Source organism: Nerophis lumbriciformis, linkage group LG37 (assembly GCF_033978685.3).
Source record: "Nerophis lumbriciformis linkage group LG37, RoL_Nlum_v2.1, whole genome shotgun sequence".
Lineage (NCBI taxonomy): Eukaryota > Metazoa > Chordata > Actinopteri > Syngnathiformes > Syngnathidae > Nerophis > Nerophis lumbriciformis.
In genome coordinates this window covers 21,388,013-21,405,497 of record NC_084584.2, presented here as the reverse complement: position 1 = coordinate 21,405,497, position 17,485 = coordinate 21,388,013, and the positions used below count along the sequence as shown (strand labels likewise).

At 44.5% G+C, this 17,485-nt stretch overlaps 2 protein-coding genes across 2 annotated transcripts in view; both read right to left on the bottom strand.

The window, feature by feature from the left end:
- Positions 1-8,932, bottom strand: part of snx27a (sorting nexin 27a) — a 38,703-nt gene extending 29,771 nt beyond the window's left edge. The window contains exon 1 of the mRNA XM_061931360.1: positions 8,835-8,932. Within this exon, the coding sequence (XP_061787344.1) occupies positions 8,835-8,872 (38 nt within the window). The 5' untranslated portion in view covers positions 8,873-8,932. The remainder of the gene's footprint in view (positions 1-8,834) is intronic.
- Positions 8,933-14,726: 5,794 nt separating this feature from the next.
- On the bottom strand, positions 14,727-16,015 carry LOC133577258 (ictacalcin-like). Its single transcript, XM_061930925.1, has 3 exons — positions 15,853-16,015; positions 15,063-15,205; positions 14,727-14,988 (listed from the first exon to the last, which is right to left on the bottom strand). Exons 2-3 carry the CDS (start codon positions 15,198-15,200, stop codon positions 14,848-14,850), a joined length of 279 nt encoding a protein of 92 aa, XP_061786909.1. The 5' UTR covers positions 15,201-15,205; positions 15,853-16,015; the 3' UTR covers positions 14,727-14,847.
- Positions 16,016-17,485: the final 1,470 nt, after the last annotated feature.

The window sequence follows — 17,485 nt, the reverse complement described above, 5'->3', positions numbered from 1 at the left end:
AGTGGTGAACATGCCCTTTCCCAACTACTTTGGCACGTGTTGCAGCCATGAAATTCTAAGTTAATTATTTTTTGCAAAAAAATAATGAAGTGTATGAGTTTGAACATCAAATATCTTGTCTTTGTAGTGCATTCAATTGAATATGAGTTGAAAAGGACTTGCAAATCATTGTATTCCGTTTATATTTACTTGTAACACAATTTCCCAACTCATATGGAAACGGGGTTTGTAATAGTAAAAGTCGACCAGCCTGTCAGTCCATGGCCACATTTGTCTACTATCAGGTGAGAGATGGATGAATTATAGTCTAAAATATACTTTTATCAAGTTTGAGATGAAGCAGAAGCAGCCGCCAGTTTAATGTGTCAACAATAGCAGAGTAAGCTAGTAGTTAGCTCACTGCTATCAATGCGCCGCTAAAAATAGTATGTCTGCGTTGGCGTTTATAATAACAATATCCCTTGTATCTGGTTAATATTCAGGTCATGACATGTAAATAGAATATTGTTAATGGTTTTAAAGAACTCCTCTCTGAGCTGCCACCTTAACGTGGTAGAGGAGTTTGCGTGTCCCAATGATCCTAGGAGCTATGTTGTCCGGGGGCTTCTATGCCCCCTGGTAGGGTCTCCCAAGGCAAACTGGTCCTAGGTGAGGGATCAGACAAAGAGCAGCTCGAAGACCTCTATGAAGAACACGAACAAGGAACCCAGATTTCCCTCGCCCGGACGCGGGTCACCGGGGCCCTCCTCTGGAGCCAGGCCCGGAGGTGTGGCACGATGGCGAGCGCCTGGTGGCCGGGCCTGTCCCCATGGGGCCCGGCCGGGCACAGCCCGAAGAGGCAACGTGGGTCCCCCCTCCAATGGGCTCACCACCCATAGCAGGGGTCATAGAGGTCGGGTGCGATGTGAGCTGGGCGGAAGCCGAAGGCAGGGCACTTGGCGGTCCGATCCTCGGCTACAGAAGCTAGCTCTTGGGACGTGGAACGTCACCTCGCTGGGGGGGAAGGAGCCTGAGCTAGTGCGTGAGGTGGAGAAGTTCCGGCTAGATATAGTCGGACTCACTTCGACGCACAGCAAGGGCTCTGGAACCAGTTCTCTTGACAGGGGCTGGACTCTCTTCCACTCTGGCGTTGCCAGCAATGAGAGGCGACGGGCTGGGGTGGCAATTCTTGTTTCCCCTCGGCTCAAAGCCTGCACGTTGGAGTTCAACCCGGTGGACGAGAGGGTAGCCTCCCTCCGCCTTCGGGTGGGGGGACGGGTCCTGACTGTTGTTTGCGCTTACGCGCCCAACGGCAGTTCAGATTACCCACCCTTTTTGGATTCACTCGAGGGAGTACTGGAGAGTGCTCCCCCGGGTGATTCCCTCGTTCTACTGGGGGACTTCAACGCTCATGTTGGCAACGACAGTGAAACCTGGAGAGGCGTGATTGGGAAGAATGGCCGCCCGGATCTGAACCCGAGTGGTGTTTTGTTATTGGACTTTTGTGCTCGTCACGGATTGTCAATAACAAACACCATGTTCAAACATAAGGGTGTCCATATGTGCACTTGGCACCAGGACACCCTAGGCCGCAGTTCCATGATCGACTTTGTAGTTGTGTCATCGGATTTGCGGCCTCATGTTTTGGACACTCGGGTGAAGAGAGGGGCGGAGCTTTCTACCGATCACCACCTGGTGGTGAGTTGGCTGCGATGGTGGGGGAGGATGCCGGACAGACCTGGCAGGCCCAAACGCATTGTGAGGGTTTGCTGGGAACGTCTAGCAGAGTCTCCTGTCAGAGAGAGTTTCAATTCCCACCTCCGGAAGAACTTTGAACATGTCACGAGGGAGGCGCTGGACATTGAGTCCGAGTGGACGATGTTCCGTACCTCTGTTGTCGGGGCGGCCGATTGGAGCTGTGGCCGCAGGGTAGTTGGTGCCTGTCGTGGCGGTAATCCTAGAACCCGTTGGTGGACACCGGCGGTGAGGGATGCCGTCAAGCTGAAGAAGGAGTCCTATCGGGTTCTTTTGGCTCATGGGACTCCTGACGCAGCAGACAGGTACCGACAGGCCAAGCGGTGTGCGGCTTCAGCGGTCGCGGAGGCAAAAACTCGGACATGGGAGGAGTTCGGTGAGGCCATGGAAAAAGACTTCCGGACGGCTTCGAAGCAATTCTGGACCACCATCCGCCGCCTCAGGAAGGGGAAGCAGTGCAGTGTCAACACCGTGTATGGTGGGGATGGTGCTCTGTTGACCTCGACTGCGGATGTTGTGGATCGGTGGAGAGAATACTTCGAAGACCTCCTCAATCCTACCAGCACGTCTTCCTATGAGGAAGCAGGGCCTGGGGAATCTGTGGTGGGCTCTCCTATTTCTGGGGCTGAGGTTGCCGAGGTAGTTAAAAAGCTCCTCGGTGGCAAGGCCCCGGGGGTGGATGAGATCCGCCCGGAGTTCCTTAAGGCTCTGGATGTTGTGGGGCTGTCTTGGTTGACAAGACTCTGCAACATCGCGTGGACATCGGGGGCGGTACCTCTGGATTGGCAGACCGGGGTGGTGGTTCCTCTCTTTAAGAAGGGGAACCGGAGGGTGTGTTCCAACTATCGTGGGATCACACTCCTCAGCCTTCCCGGTAAGGTCTATTCAGGTGTACTGGAGAGGAGGCTACGCCGGATAGTCGAACCTCGGATTCAGGAGGAACAGTGTGGTTTTCGTCCTGGTCGTGGAACTGTGGACCAGCTCTATACTCTCGGTAGGGTCCTTGGGGGTGCATGGGAGTTTGCCCAACCAGTCTACATGTGCTTTGTGGACTTGGAGAAGGCATTCGACCGTGTACCCCGGGAAGTCCTGTGGGGAGTGCTCAGAGAGTATGGGGTAACGGACTGTCTTATTGTGGCGGTTCGCTCCCTGTATAATCGGTGTCAGAGCTTGGTCCGCATTGCCGGCAGTAAGTCGGACACGTTTCCAGTGAGGGTTGGACTCCGCCAGGGCTGCCCTTTGTCACCGATTCTGTTCATAACCTTTATGGACAGAATTTCTAGGCGCAGTCAGGGCGTTGAGGGTATCTGGTTTGGTGGCTGCAGGATTAGGTCTCTGCTTTTTGCAGATGATGTGGTCCTGATGGCTTCATCTGGCCAAGATCTTCAGCTCTCACTGGATCGGTTCGCAGCCGAGTGTGAAGCGACTGGGATGAGAATCAGCACCTCCAAATCCGAGTCCATGGTTCTCGCCCGGAAAAGGGTGGAGTGCCATCTCCGGGTTGGGGAGGAGATCTTGCCCCAAGTGGAGGAGTTCAAGTACCTCGGAGTCTTGTTCACGAGTGAGGGAAGAGTGGATCGTGAGATCGACAGGCGGATCGGTGCGGCATCTTCAGTAATGCGGACGCTGTATCGATCCGTTGTGGTGAAGAAGGAGCTGAGCCGGAACGCAAAGCTCTCGATTTACCGGTCGATCTACGTTCCCATCCTCACCTATGGTCATGAGCTTTGGGTCATGACCGAAAGGACAAGATCACGGGTACAAGCGGCCGAAATGAGTTTCCTCCGCCGGGTGGCGGGGCTCTCCCTTAGAGATAGGGTGAGAAGCTCTGCCATCCGGGGGGAGCTCAAAGTAAAGCCGCTGCTCCTCCATATCGAGAGGAGCCAGATGAGGTGGTTCGGGCATCTGGTCAGGATGCCACCCGAACGCCTCTCTCGGGAGGTGTTTCGGGCACGTCCGACCGGTAGGAGGCCACGGGGAAGACCCAGGACACGTTGGGAAGACTATGTCTCCCGGCTGGCCTGGGAACGCCTCGGGATCCACCGGGAGGAGCTGGACGAAGTGGCTGGGGAGAGGGAAGTCTGGGCTTCCCTGCTTAGGCTGCTGCCCCCGCGACCCGACCTCGGATAAGCGGAAGAAGATGGATGGATGGATGGATGGATGGATGGTTTTAAAGAAAGTTTAATGAGCGCAACAGAGGACCCTCGTTCGGTTGACTCAATTGTTGGTGATTTATTCGTGATTTCGAATGCATAAAAAAGCCAAGCATACGTGTTCATGTCTTACATAAGGATTGTGAATAATAAACTGCGTATCTCTTTCAAATGTTTGCTTATTTCCAGTAGGACTGATCTGATAACATGGTCAGAGTGCAGAAGTGTTACTCCAGTGACGTAGAATGTACGAAAATTACCGAAGGTGTTCGGAGCGGAATATTCAAAATGGCTGACTGAATTTCAGCATCAGAATCAGAATCAGAAATACTTTATTAATCCCATTAAGATTTTCAGCACAATCCCATTCAAGAGCAGATAAACATTGCAGGGAAACAGAACAGGATCGCTGACGGGTCTTATAAAAAAGGTGAGAAACAGGTCAACGCTGGGGGGGAGTGAGAAAAAAAATAAAAAATAAAGTCTAAGCCTGGGCCCCTGGAGAGTGGGTCCAGACTGAGGCCAAGGGAAAACAACTTCATAGCCATAGCACACATAAGTATGTGTGTAAGAGGGAAACATCAAACATCAAAGAACACAAAGGATATTAAAGACATTAAAAGAGCAGAGATGACGCAACCAGCCATTTCTACATACAGCTACAAAAGTAAAACAACTACAAAAAAAAACATATACACTATGGTGGCCTCTGTGGTGTTCCATGCCATCGTCTGCTGGGGTGGGGGAAGCATGGCCAGAGACAGGAGCAGACCCAACAAAACAACCAAGAGAGCCGACTCCACCCTCGGCCGCCCACTAACTCTCAGCCAGTGTCCAGTCTGCGTGGATGAGCGAGGATACGTCTAAGGAGACTGAGGTGTCCGATACATGCTCATTCAGCCAAGACACTGTGAAGCCTGTCCGTCCCGGCACTCCGCGTAGCTCCGCAGCCCTGTCTCTTCATCCGCATCTCCTCCAGTCTCTCCAAAAAAACTCTGGTGTGGCAGAGACCCAGCAGCTGGTCTCCATGGCCAAAAGGCTCCCAGAAGTTCACAAAAAAGCACCGCAGAAGTCATGAAAGTGCCACCCCTGGTCGCACAGTCCCAAAGGATCCCGAACCAAAAGGCATCAAAAAACCCAAAAACACATGGAAACAAGATGGGAAACATCGGGAACACAAAGGATGATACAAGAGCACATAGCTCCTGCCACCAGCATCCACTACAGCGGCGCCATCTTGGGGAGAAAAATAAAAATTGTGGCATTTTCTTAACCTCGTTGGAGGTACCGAACCCCACCTGTTTCATATGCGCATTCACTGAACCCTTCTTTAGTGAAAAATAAAATGTTTTTTATTTTTCAAATTCAAGAAAAAATTATATGTTTTTTTACTGGTGTACAAAATGAACCGTGCACGGAAATCACCTTGTTCAAAGAACAAAACCAACACAGTGCATGAACTCAAAACAAACTACACACCTTACACACATTACCATGAATTGATTAACGTGGACCCCGACTTAAACAAGTTGAAAAACTTATTCGGATGTTACCATTTAGTGGTCAATGGTACGGAATATGTACTGTACTGGACTCTTACTATTATGTTGGATCCACTATGGACTGGACTCTCACAATATTATGTCAGACCCACTCGACATCCATTGCATTCGGTCTCCCCGAGAGGGGGGTTACATATGCGGTCCTCTCCAAGGTTTCTCATAGTCATTCACATCGACGTCCCACTGGGGTGAGTTTTTCCTTGCCCTTATGTGGGCTCTGTACCGAGGATGTGGTTGTGGCTTGTGCAGCCCTTTGAGACACTTGTGATTTAGGACTATATAAATAAACATTGATTGATTGATTGATTGATTGATACTGTGTAAACTGTACTGTTTCATACAATGCATTCTCTTCCTTTGCAATATGCTAGTAAAAGTTTCAATCGATCAATCAAACAACCTGCAAATCAGATGGAAAATTAGAGGGAACATTGTTTGGGGGTATCCATAATACGCTGATAGGGAGAAGTTTTTATTTACATGATAAGTCGGATGTGTCTTTACCTCCGTGGCGGAGGCTCTGCCGAACCCCTGAGGCCGACTCACCGAACCCCTAGGGTTCGATCGAACCCAGGTTAAGAACCACTGTTTTAGACGGTATTTTCACATACAGTACTTTGCGGATTGTAAATACAATTGAATATGGTTTCATGGATACAGTGAAACACAATTAAGCATATTAAGTCAACTTGTTTTTCCACTCCTCTGGTACTTTAACAAAAGCCCATGATATGATCAGGTGTCCAACCCGACTGGTTGTGGAAGAAAAAAACAGCAAAGAGGGTAAAGCTTCCCGTCAAAATAAGACACCTAACGCTACTGAGCATGCGCATCAGCGCTAAACGTTTTCTTGAATTTAAATACCCATTGAAATGAGCTAGCTACCTTGTGTAGAAAAAAAGAGTTGAATTTGTTACAACAAGTAAGTCATTCTTTTAAAGTAGTTTTCTTCCCTAGTGTCTTCTGACCAGTATGCATGTAGACAATTTCAGTGTGAGGAAGCTCCCATTGTATATTAATGGACAGTAAGTATGTAGACCAAGGGCGTCAAACGTACGGCCCGCAGACAGATTTGTTTTACTTGGCCGGCGAGATGAATTTGCTTAGTGCAAAAATGAGCTGAAGTTTTTCAATGAAAGAAACTGCTGTTCCAAATGTGTCCACTCGATGTCGCAATAGCAATTCCGTTGGGCAAGCAAAGGGTTTGTAAATACAGAAAAGCATGGCTGCGACTCCTCGCCCTGGATCCAAATGAAACGTAAAACCTGTCGTTTTACGTCTTCTGCTTCGAACACATGGTTCTTTGAAGTGAAGTGAAGTGAATTATATTTATATAGCGCTTTTTCTCTAATGACTCAAAGCGCTTTACATAGTGAAACCCAATATCTAAGTTACATTTAAACCAGTGTGGGTGGCACTGGGAGCAGGTGGGTAAAGTGTCTTGCCCAAGGACACAACGGCAGTGACTAGGATGGCAGAAGCGGGGATCGAACCTGCAACCCTCAAGTTGCTGGCACGGCCGCTCTACCAACCGAGCTATACCGCCCCTTTGGCACCCTCATTGGCCCAAAATGTGCAGAGTGTAGCTCAACTCTCTTTGAATAGTTTCTACCTACATTTTTAATGGTTTGTTGAGTCAGCACAAGGTTAATACGGGTCCTGGGCATGACGTTAAAGTGCATCCGGCAATGGAGGCTCCTCTATGGGGTCTTGGGGCACTAGGAGGTTAACCCCTTTACTACTGTTACCCCAGGTGGCCCTTGGCAAAGGCCTAGTACCTGACTGCCCCCTAGCCAGGGATACGGGGAAGACCTCAACGGCGGAGCAGGCGGAAGACGGTAGATTTAAGAGCTACCACAACGGCTGCGATGGCGGAAGAAGGCTGCAGCAGAAAAGGGTCCCCAGTCGTCTTGGACTCCATGCCACTGGACCCTGACCCGATTCTGTCAAGGATGGTGTGGTGACTGTCTGTGCACCAGTCTCCCCACGTTAAACTAAGTCACGCACAGGCATCCTCCATGGAGGGATACACCCCTACCAGGAGGATCGTCATACTCGTTCGAGTGACCGCCGATGAATACGGTGAAAGACAAATGAGGTATTTGATACCTGTAGAAGAGTTTTTATCTATCTATCCATCCATCCATCCATCAATTTCCTAACGCTTGTCCCTTTCGGGGTGGCGGAGCCTATTTCAGCTGCATTCGGGCGGGGTACACCCTGGACAAGTTGCCACCTCATCGCAGGGCCAACACATATAGACAGACAACATTCACACACTAGTGCCAATTTAGTGGTGCCAATCAACCTATGGAGGTGCGAGGATATTTATTTTGTTCAATCCCAGATAGGCTGTGACTTATAGTTTAATGGCTTTAGTTTAGTTTATTATTTCTTCGGTCAATGGTCAAAAAAATAAACAAACAGTTTTACATAAACAAACAGTTGTACATTCATAAATTTAAAAAATATATAAGAAAATGTTGCAGACCGAAAGGGTTTAGGCTGAAGTTGAACACTTATTGCGCCTAACCTAACCCTATAAACATAGCCAAGTACGAGATGAGCTTCCAAAAAAAATATACAATTTCCTTTTCACAACATATTTTAAATACACATTTTACACAACATAAATACTGTTCAATTATATACACAGTAAAGGCATGTGAAATATATACAGTATATAAAAACCTTTGCACCAATTATATACTATATACAAATAATTATACTTCCATTATATTTATATCCCACATTTAGTTTTTGATAACATTGATCATAGTATTAGCTACTGTGTTGATTCAAGAGTAATATGTTTTTCCAAGACATTGGTCTTAAAGTTTTTTTTTAAATGTGTGAATGAAGATACACTAAGACAAAGTCTAAGTTTGTGTCCTTTGTTGTGTTTTTGAAACTGCACCATTTTTTTCCTCAGCAATTCCGACCAACTTAAAGTGTTTTGTCAAGAGTATTATTTGTGATTTGTACATTTTCAGAATGGCCAAAGTAAAACAAAGAAAACAATCTGAAGTTTTCTTTATTTTTAAGTTATCCTTCCGGTCCAGCCCACTTGGAAATAGATTTTCCTCCAAGGGGCACCTGAGCTAAAATGAGTTTGACAGCCCTGACGTAGACAATTGTGAGGAAATAGCAATTCAGCGAAAAACAAAGGTTGCGTGTGCACCAAAGAACTACGACAATAATATTAATTAATAATTTTTTGATGGCTAAATATGCCTGTCAGAATATGCTTGTGACGCTTGGGTCGCAGGATAGCGAAGATTATGATTTAAGATGCAGAAGGTAGCAAGAGACAGCGTGCAGGTATGAGATATTTAATGCATTAGGGAATGCACAAAAAGCTAAGACTATGCAAAAACAAACTTACTTGGAAACTGCAGAAAAGGGAACAGCGTTGAACAGCATCCACACAGTTAACAATCCACCAACAAAGACCGCCGCACCAGCTGGACTTAAATAGCGACGACTAAACTCAAAACAGGTGCGCTGGGAGACAAAATAAAGCTGCTGCAAGACACTCAAAAAGAAAGTGGAACTACAAAATAAGTGTGCAGGACAGGAACTCAACATTAAACATGGAAAAACACTAAAAAACTCCAAATAAGGCACGGCCTGGTGTAACCAGCCGTGACAGTGCTACCTCTATTTCATACAAATAACTACCGTATTTTCAAGCCTATAGAGCGCACCGGGATATAAGCCGCAACCACAACATTTTTTACAACATTTTCCCCCCCATATATTAGCCGCACCGGACTATAAGCCGCAGATATATACGTTGTAAAATGAGTTATTTACACATAAATATTCTGTAAATGTTTATTTACATGCCTTAATTGTTTCCAAACGTTGTCTGTAACACGGCAGTAAAACGGCTGATCCAACAAAACAGGAGTCATTGTCATGGACCCACTAGCTGCGGAAGCTAGCTCTCCAATCAGCTAAACAGACTCAATAACTCCACGGTGACGTCTGTTTTAGTTATAGTGTAAAACTTACAATCTTACAAATATCTGCCTCCGTGGTGTCGGAGGCAGATATTTACATATATCCGTATTTAAGTGTTACTTCTTTATTTTCATAGTCATATTACAAAACAGCTAGTGTTCTTCTTCCAATTGTGGTCTTTTGGTTGTCTGCAAGTACTGTGTGCTAACCTTGACTTTGGAATGTAAGGAGGACAGATACTCCTTTTCCTTATCTGTTCCTGTGCCCAGCTGAGGAGGACAATGGGCATGTGTTTGGGCTGGAAAGAGAGACAACGAGGGGGGGAGCGAGAGACACTTTATAGAAGAGAAGGTTTCCATATTTTAGATCAGACCATCTTAGCTGCGCGATTGAAAGTTCTATGCTGGACTGGTCTCATTCTATTTCCAAAGCTTTGGAAATAAATGACAAAATACCTATTCTGTCTCTGGTGGTTCTTCTACTCAGCTTTAAGTGTCATAAAAGAGCTTGGGAGTGGCCAGCAACTTGAATTCCCAGGGAGGAATAACTGGTCCAAACGCAACAGTTGCTTGGAGTGATGAAAGAAGACTCCATATGTGTAGCTAGCACTACCCGTAAATGGAAGGACACCTGCAGTGAGCAAACTCATCCATAAGATGGCGGCATAGCATGAACAATAAAACACGTTCTCGGTGCATTTGCTCGTTTTTATTTAAAAACTATTTTCATTGGAAACAAAACTCCATAAATTTACCTGCACTGTCAGAAAAATTGTATCTAAGTTACCACAAAACTTTGTGTTTCAATGATTTCCCGGCAAGAGGACAAAAGCTGTCTTTGATCTTACCAATCAAAAGGCTTGTAAAACTCCACTGTGTAGGATGGGAAGCGACATGGAGGTGTGGGTTTCTTGTATTGTATTGTAATCCACAGGAAGATTTGATCTTGACCCGAGATCTACAAAGCGGAGAGGAAGCAGGGCCTGACCCCCCTCCAGGCACCTTTTCTTTGAACTGTTTTGTGACCAAAGGCAGCGGCTGTTTACGACCCTCTTCCTTTAGAAACAGCTGTTGCCATGTAATCAGGGAAAGTCCAAATAAAAGAGGAGGCGTAAAATCTTTCGTCAGAGCGTGGTGGGAGACTGTACAAGAGTACAGACCAGACATTTCTCCTCAATTGAGCTAAATCGAATTCGGTCTCTGTTTGATTCCTTGCTTCTTTGTCTGTTTAATAGATGTCATCAGTGTTTGAACCTGACATCTTCTGTCATAGAAGCAGCAGAGTTCAAGGTGTAAGAAAAAAGTAGCGGTTTATAGTCCGGAATATAATAATAGCCATTCTACAGTTGGAGCGGTATCTGATATCCAAATTGCTGTTTCAAAACTAATGGTAGCATTTTTTTTGACGTGGGAGTGTAAATTGAATTATGTAACTTGGAGCTTTTTTTTTTTTTGACAAGGCAGCTCATTTTGACAGAACATCGGCTCTGGTCGGGAGACATGGATCTGTACAGCCGTGCGTTGTCAGCATAACCGTGGAAATTAATTCCATGTCTTCTGACGACATTGCCAAGTGGAATAATGTAAATATCAAAAAGAAGAGGACCTAAAATAGACCCTTGAGGGACACCACATGTGATTTTATGGCTCTTTGAGGTGTTTTTATCCATACTCACTAATCATTTTCTGATTCGGAAGTGAGCCACGTGTGAGTAGTACCACAGAGGCCCAGCAGGCGTTTCGGTAGATCTAAAAAGGCTGACAGTTTTTATGGACTTTTCTACTTCAGGAACTTTTTTTAGGAACTTTCCCATTTAACACCAAAAAGTACGCAGGTAGATTTAGTCCTTCAGGAACTATTTTTGGTTCTTGCCAAAAGGTTCCTGGTATTTTCGAGGGGCAGTCTGTGCTGTCGGCTGCTGATTAGTTGAACACTTTTAGGGGCGTTCCTAAAACGTATTTTTTGAACACACCATTGCAAAGTTTGTGGGGACGCTTTGTTTATTTCTTTTGTGTGGCATCTTTGTGCTGAAGAACGCTGATCAGTGGAACTATCTTGCAGTGTTTTTACTAAGCCGTAGTCTTAGACTATATGCAGTTTACTGTTTAGTATTTTTTAGAAACTTCATTTTGATACGTGACGCCACGAAAAGTGGACGGACTCTTTTAAATGTATTCACAGAAGACATGAAAGTATTCAGTCGGACTTCGAAGCGGCGTCTTCAGCTTAGACTTAGACAAACTTTATTGATCCACAAGGGAAATTGTTGTAAATTGTTCTAGCTGCTTACTACTCAGACTTTGTTGGATATATGTGAAATAAAGGAGGCAGTACACAAGTGGAACAAAGGTAAATGACATCAAATATTAACTATTTACTTTATTACATGCTGTAAAAGTAGTCAGTGATACGCCATTTGTCTAGTTCAGGGGTCGGCAACCAAAAACGTTGAAAGAGCCATATTGGACCAAAAATACAAAAAATCTGCCTTAAATTAAAAGCCTTCTATAAGTGATATAATGAAGTCAACACATGATATACGTGTCTATATTAGCTATAATAGCCTACTATCAAAATGCCTATGTGTCGCAGGCTGACGCAAATCTTCGTTGACAGAAATGTTGAAATGTAATAATTATTCTACACATTTTTACAACATTAGAGACCTTTAGTACATCAGAGGCTACTCAGAAGGTGAGATAACTCCTGGAAATGACTGGCTTTTATTGGCCAAAGGTATAGATGTGTGTGTCCAAGTTAAAGGAAACGGCAGGCTGTCTTCTATTAATAGATTTATTACAATCTTTGGCAAGCTAGGTAATGTTTGCTGTGGTCTGGAACAACATTGCACGCAAACATCTATCTGAAATGCAGCCAATATTACATAAATATAATGATAATATAATAATAAGAAATGCAAAACTAAATTATATACAAAGAGATTAAAAGTAAAGGATATTAAATTAGTTCAAATATACCTACAAACGAGGCATAATGATGCAATATGTACATACAGCTAGCCTAATTGGCTTTGATTAGCTTGCAGTCATGCACTGACCAAATATGCCTGATTAGCACTCTAACAAGTCAATAACATCAACAAAGCGCGCCTTTGTGCATTCACGCACAGCATAAAACTTTTGGTGGACAAAATGAGACAAGGAAGGAGTGGAAGATTTTACATGTAAACAAACTGTTGCGTCGCAGTCCATATTATGGTGAATTCAAGAACCGCCGAAATTAGTAGGACAAAACGATGTTCACCAAATACTCTCATCAGTGAAGCATACACACAAACATATTAAATTGTGGGCTTTCTAACAATTGGGAAGGTTTGTGTCATGTTTGTCCTCAAACAAAAAAAATGTTTTTCCCCCCATCTTTTTCCATTTTCAATCATTTTTTAAAAATGCTCCAGGGAGCCACTAGGGCGGCACTAGAGCCGCGGGTTGCTGACCCCCGGTCTAGTTAGTAGTCTCAACTCGACTGAACCGAACTGAACAAGCATTAGCCAAATCTGATGTGTTTGTGTCGTTGCCGTGGGATAAACACTTCTCCCGGGTTTCAAACCCAATTCACTGGATTGAAAGACATTGACATTTACTATTTATATACGGTTTTCCCGGATGAACTAGACCATAAGAACTCGCCTGACCCTCATGAATTCTTTATTAACTGTAGGGACGGCTTTCTGACTGCGGACACTAAACATCCACAGACTTTCTATGAACAATTTGGTACACTTTGTTTTTAAATGATATTGTTGTGTATGTTATTAGGGACCGCAATGTCCCTTTGGGACAGAGGACCCTATTGTAATTGTAAGGTTTTATTATTATTATACCGGCCGCCTCTTTGAGCTGTAATTTGACCCCCTTAACATGCTTCAAAACTCACCAAACTGGACACACACATCAGGACTGGCAAAAATTGCGATCTAATAAAAAAAAAACCCAACCCCAAAACTCAAAATTGCGCTCTAGCGCCCCCTAGGAAGAAAACACAGACACAACTGCTCCTAGGAAGAAAACAGACAAAACTGCCTGTAACTTCCAGTAGGAATGTCTTAAAGACATGAAACAAAAACCTCTATGTAGGTCTTTTTTAGACCTACATTTCATATATTGACAACCCCCAGCAAAAATCAACAGGAAGTTTGCAATTCCCCCTTCAAAACAAAAGTTTTGTAAAAACCGGTCACCTTTTTTCAAACATTATCTCCTCTGAGCGCGTTTGTCGTGTCGGCTTCAAACTAGCACAGGAGAGAGATTGAACCCTTCTGATTAAAAGTTGACGAAAGAGTTTTAATTTCTGCTCCGGTTTGGATTTTATGTGCCGTCAAAGTCGGTCCCGTCCATCGCTGCTTGCAGCTTTAATTTATATTGCATTTACTTGCGCTTTAGTAAAGGAAATATGACCTAATATTGTCTGTTTATTTACATGTGTATAAATATACTAAACCACTGCTCCATACGCCTTCAACCTATTTTGTATAAACTACCATGAACTGTGAAATGCATTGGAAACACAAACCACACCCTTCTTTTTTTTTTTTGTCCTGTCCAGCTTCTCTGGCAAATCATATAGTTGATGTATATCGGCTGTTCAGATTTACTTTACAAAAGAGAAGTGTGGGATACTTCTCTTGTTGCCTTATTTGTATTTGACTGTATTAAATGTATTTATATTACCATTTGGTGCAGCCGGGTCGGAGCAGGAGGGGATAGAAAGAGAAAAAAAGGAAGAATTGTGGGGACAATAGGGGGATTAGACAGAGAGACAAAAACAACAACAGCAAACACAACAACAACAACAACAACAACAACAAAAGAGCAACATCAGCAAATATGATATGCACAAATATGATGGTAAAAGTGATAGCAAAGAAGCAGTTAGCGAAATAAATAATAATACAGAAATGACAATGAACATTATTACACTACAAATGGAGCATTACAAATACCAATAGAAATAGTGCTATTGATAATGAAAAATACCAATAATATAACTTTATTATCAACAATACAGTTGTTCAAATGCAACAATATATGTACGTAATGATCACTAGAGATACAAAAGAATGCAGAAAAACGGTGAGGAAGAAAGAGAAGCAATCTATATTAACCTTGTAGATTGTTATAGTAACAATAGGTTACAAACCACACCCTTCTACAAGAACCAATAGTTCCAGGAACTAGAGGTTCCAGGAACTTAAAAGTTCCTGAACTTTTGGTGGAAAAGGGCCTAATGAGAATCATCGCTTAACTTGAGATTCTTTTACTATCTTTAAAGGACAATAAAGACACACCAGCAGTGTTTTGGTGACTTTTATTGTGTTATGAGATACGATATCATTGGCTATGACTTACAATGGGCCTTTTTGAGACATCAAATATGCGTCTTTTCACATAGGCGGCTCCGCTTGGGATTTTCTATTTTGTGGTGAAGGACTCGAAGCACAACTGAGTGAGGCAGGCGACCAGGTTGACGTATTCCCGGAAGTCCACACTGTTGTCTTTGTTAACGTCCAGGTCCTTGAAGATGCGATCAATGCCCGCCTTGTCGTTGGATTTCTGCAGCGGACACGCGGACCGGCTTTACACACACTTTAGTTTTAAGGCGATTCCTGTGCGGAGAGGTCACTCACCGACATCGGACCCCCAAACTCCTTCTCGAGCAGCTCCTTCAGCTCTTTTTTGCTCAGAGTGTTCTTGTCGCCCTCCTTGCCGGCGTACTTCTGGAAGCAGTCGATGAGGAGAGCCATGGCCTGCTGGATCTGAGACATGATGGCTGCGGAGAGAGAGGAACAGAAGATAAACGTTCACAAACAAGTCTTTGATGAGGCTGTAAAGGAGCCAAATCCCTGTGCTATGTCTCCCTCTAGAGGCCGAGCCCCGCCTGTGCAGGTTTAATGGAGCACTGTGCCAGTGGGATCATGAGGTCAAAAACTGGCAGGAGACCAAAAAGCCTTGAGTGTTTACAAAGGAAGACTGTCAGACGAGAACCACACTGCATACTTTTAATATATAATACTCTTTTTGTGCAATAGTTTTTTTTTTTTTTCCCCGAGTAAGAACATTGTTTTTTTCCACAAGTGACGCAGGCCAACGCCATGGCGACAGCTTTGTTACTCCCTATCTTGTCAAAAATTGAGCAAAGAAGCACGTTTATAAAGGGATAATAAAAAAGGGTTGAAGCTGTTTCCTAGCGTGTTGCATTCAGGCGCCCTTTCTCATGGCTGGCGCCAGCTGCTCATTATGTAAACACGCACTCAAGATAGAGATGATGCAGAATGAAAGCACATTACTGACTAGGTTTGAACTTTCTTCACAATACGGGAGTGTTTGTCGCTGAAAACCAGAATTTCTGGAAAGAATGAGTCAGAAAAGGGGAAGCTCTGGTAATAAAAAGTTGAATTTCCTTGCTTTCCTACTCACCTGATTGGTTGTTTTTCTCGACACGGGAGCACGGAGACGAGCTGAAGAGCGGGAGCGCGGCCGAAGTGATGAGGAAGTGGATGCAAAGAGGCTTTATACTTCCACCACACCCTTCATCCCTCCCTCACCCCTGATGCTCCTTTCATCCTCCTCCTCCTTCCTGCTCTCCTCTTTCACTCCAGAGGAAGAAAGAGAGAGAGAAAAAAAAGAACACGACTTATGTAACGTTGCAAATAAAATATCAACGCGAGCGGGATTGCGGCACGGGGAGTGGCGCGGAAGTTCCAAAGTCTGGGTTTGATTGTGTCACCGAGCCTTTTTGCTCCACTTTAAGTCACTTTTTTTTTTTTTTTTTGCCCAAGAAAAATAACGGCCTCTGTGCTTCTGCCAGTGAAGCCAACACAACTACTCAGTCGCTACGCACTTTGTTTCCTTTCCCCTCTTGCATTTTTTGTGGTGGAGGCTGTGACTCACACACACACACACACACACACACACACACGCGCACATGCACGCACGCACACACACGGTTCTGTAGCAACACAATGTTTGTGTCTTTGTCAACTAAACAACGCCTTCCGTGACTAAAACTCTGTCGTAACCACAATAATGCAGCCGAGTCCATCTCAAATTAACTTCCACCAAAGTCCTGCAGACATGCACAGAATTTAATCAGCACAAAAAAAAAGAGGAATTTTCCACTGCTTTTGCCAAACATACACTCTTAAAACTAGATTGCAAAAAGGACACACACACACAAAAAAAAAAGAACTGAATTGAGGACTATACCACCGAGATCTCATAAAAGCAAAAAAACAAACAAAAAAACAAATATTAAATTGTATAAAAAATGTTCTATACAAGGGCAGCACGGTGGAACAGGGGTTAGTGCGTGTGCCTCACAATACGAAGGTCCTGGGTTCGATCCTGGGCTCGGGATCTTTCTGTGTGGAGTTTGCATGTTCTCCCCGTGACTGTGTGGGTTCCCTCCGGGTACTCCGGCTTCCTCCCACCTCCAAAAACATGCACCTGGGGATAGGTTGATTGGCAACACTAAATGGTCCCTAGTGTGGGAATGTGAGTGTGAATGTTGTCTGTCTATCTGTGTTGGCCCTGCGATGAAGTGGCGACTTGTCCAGGGTGTACCCCGCCTTCCGGCTGAATGCAGCTGAGATTGGCTCCAGCACCCCCCCCCCCCGCGACCCCGAACAAGACAAGCGGTAGAAAATGGATGGATGGATGGATCCACTATACAAGCAACCCTGCAGTGTGTTTACCTATACGCTCAATTTTTGTATTTTAGTCTAAAAAAAAAGGTGATGGTGGTAGGCAATAGGCTACTAGGAGCTGGCCGAGCACACAATAGCACACAAGCTAGACATAATAAGTAATACGTGTCCCAAATTGAACAATATTGCAGTCTAAAAGAGCACATTTGTCAAAAAAAATTAAAAAATCAAATAATCATAGGACTAGCGTTTTCAAAAGTATCCCGTAACAAACGTGTCTGCACTATGAGTTGAATTTGAGTTTATTTCGAACATGCAAGCATACAACATGATACATCACAATTTCCAGTTTCTCTTTTCAACATGTTCGAAAAGGAGTAGGAAGAAGCAGAGCTTATTTAATC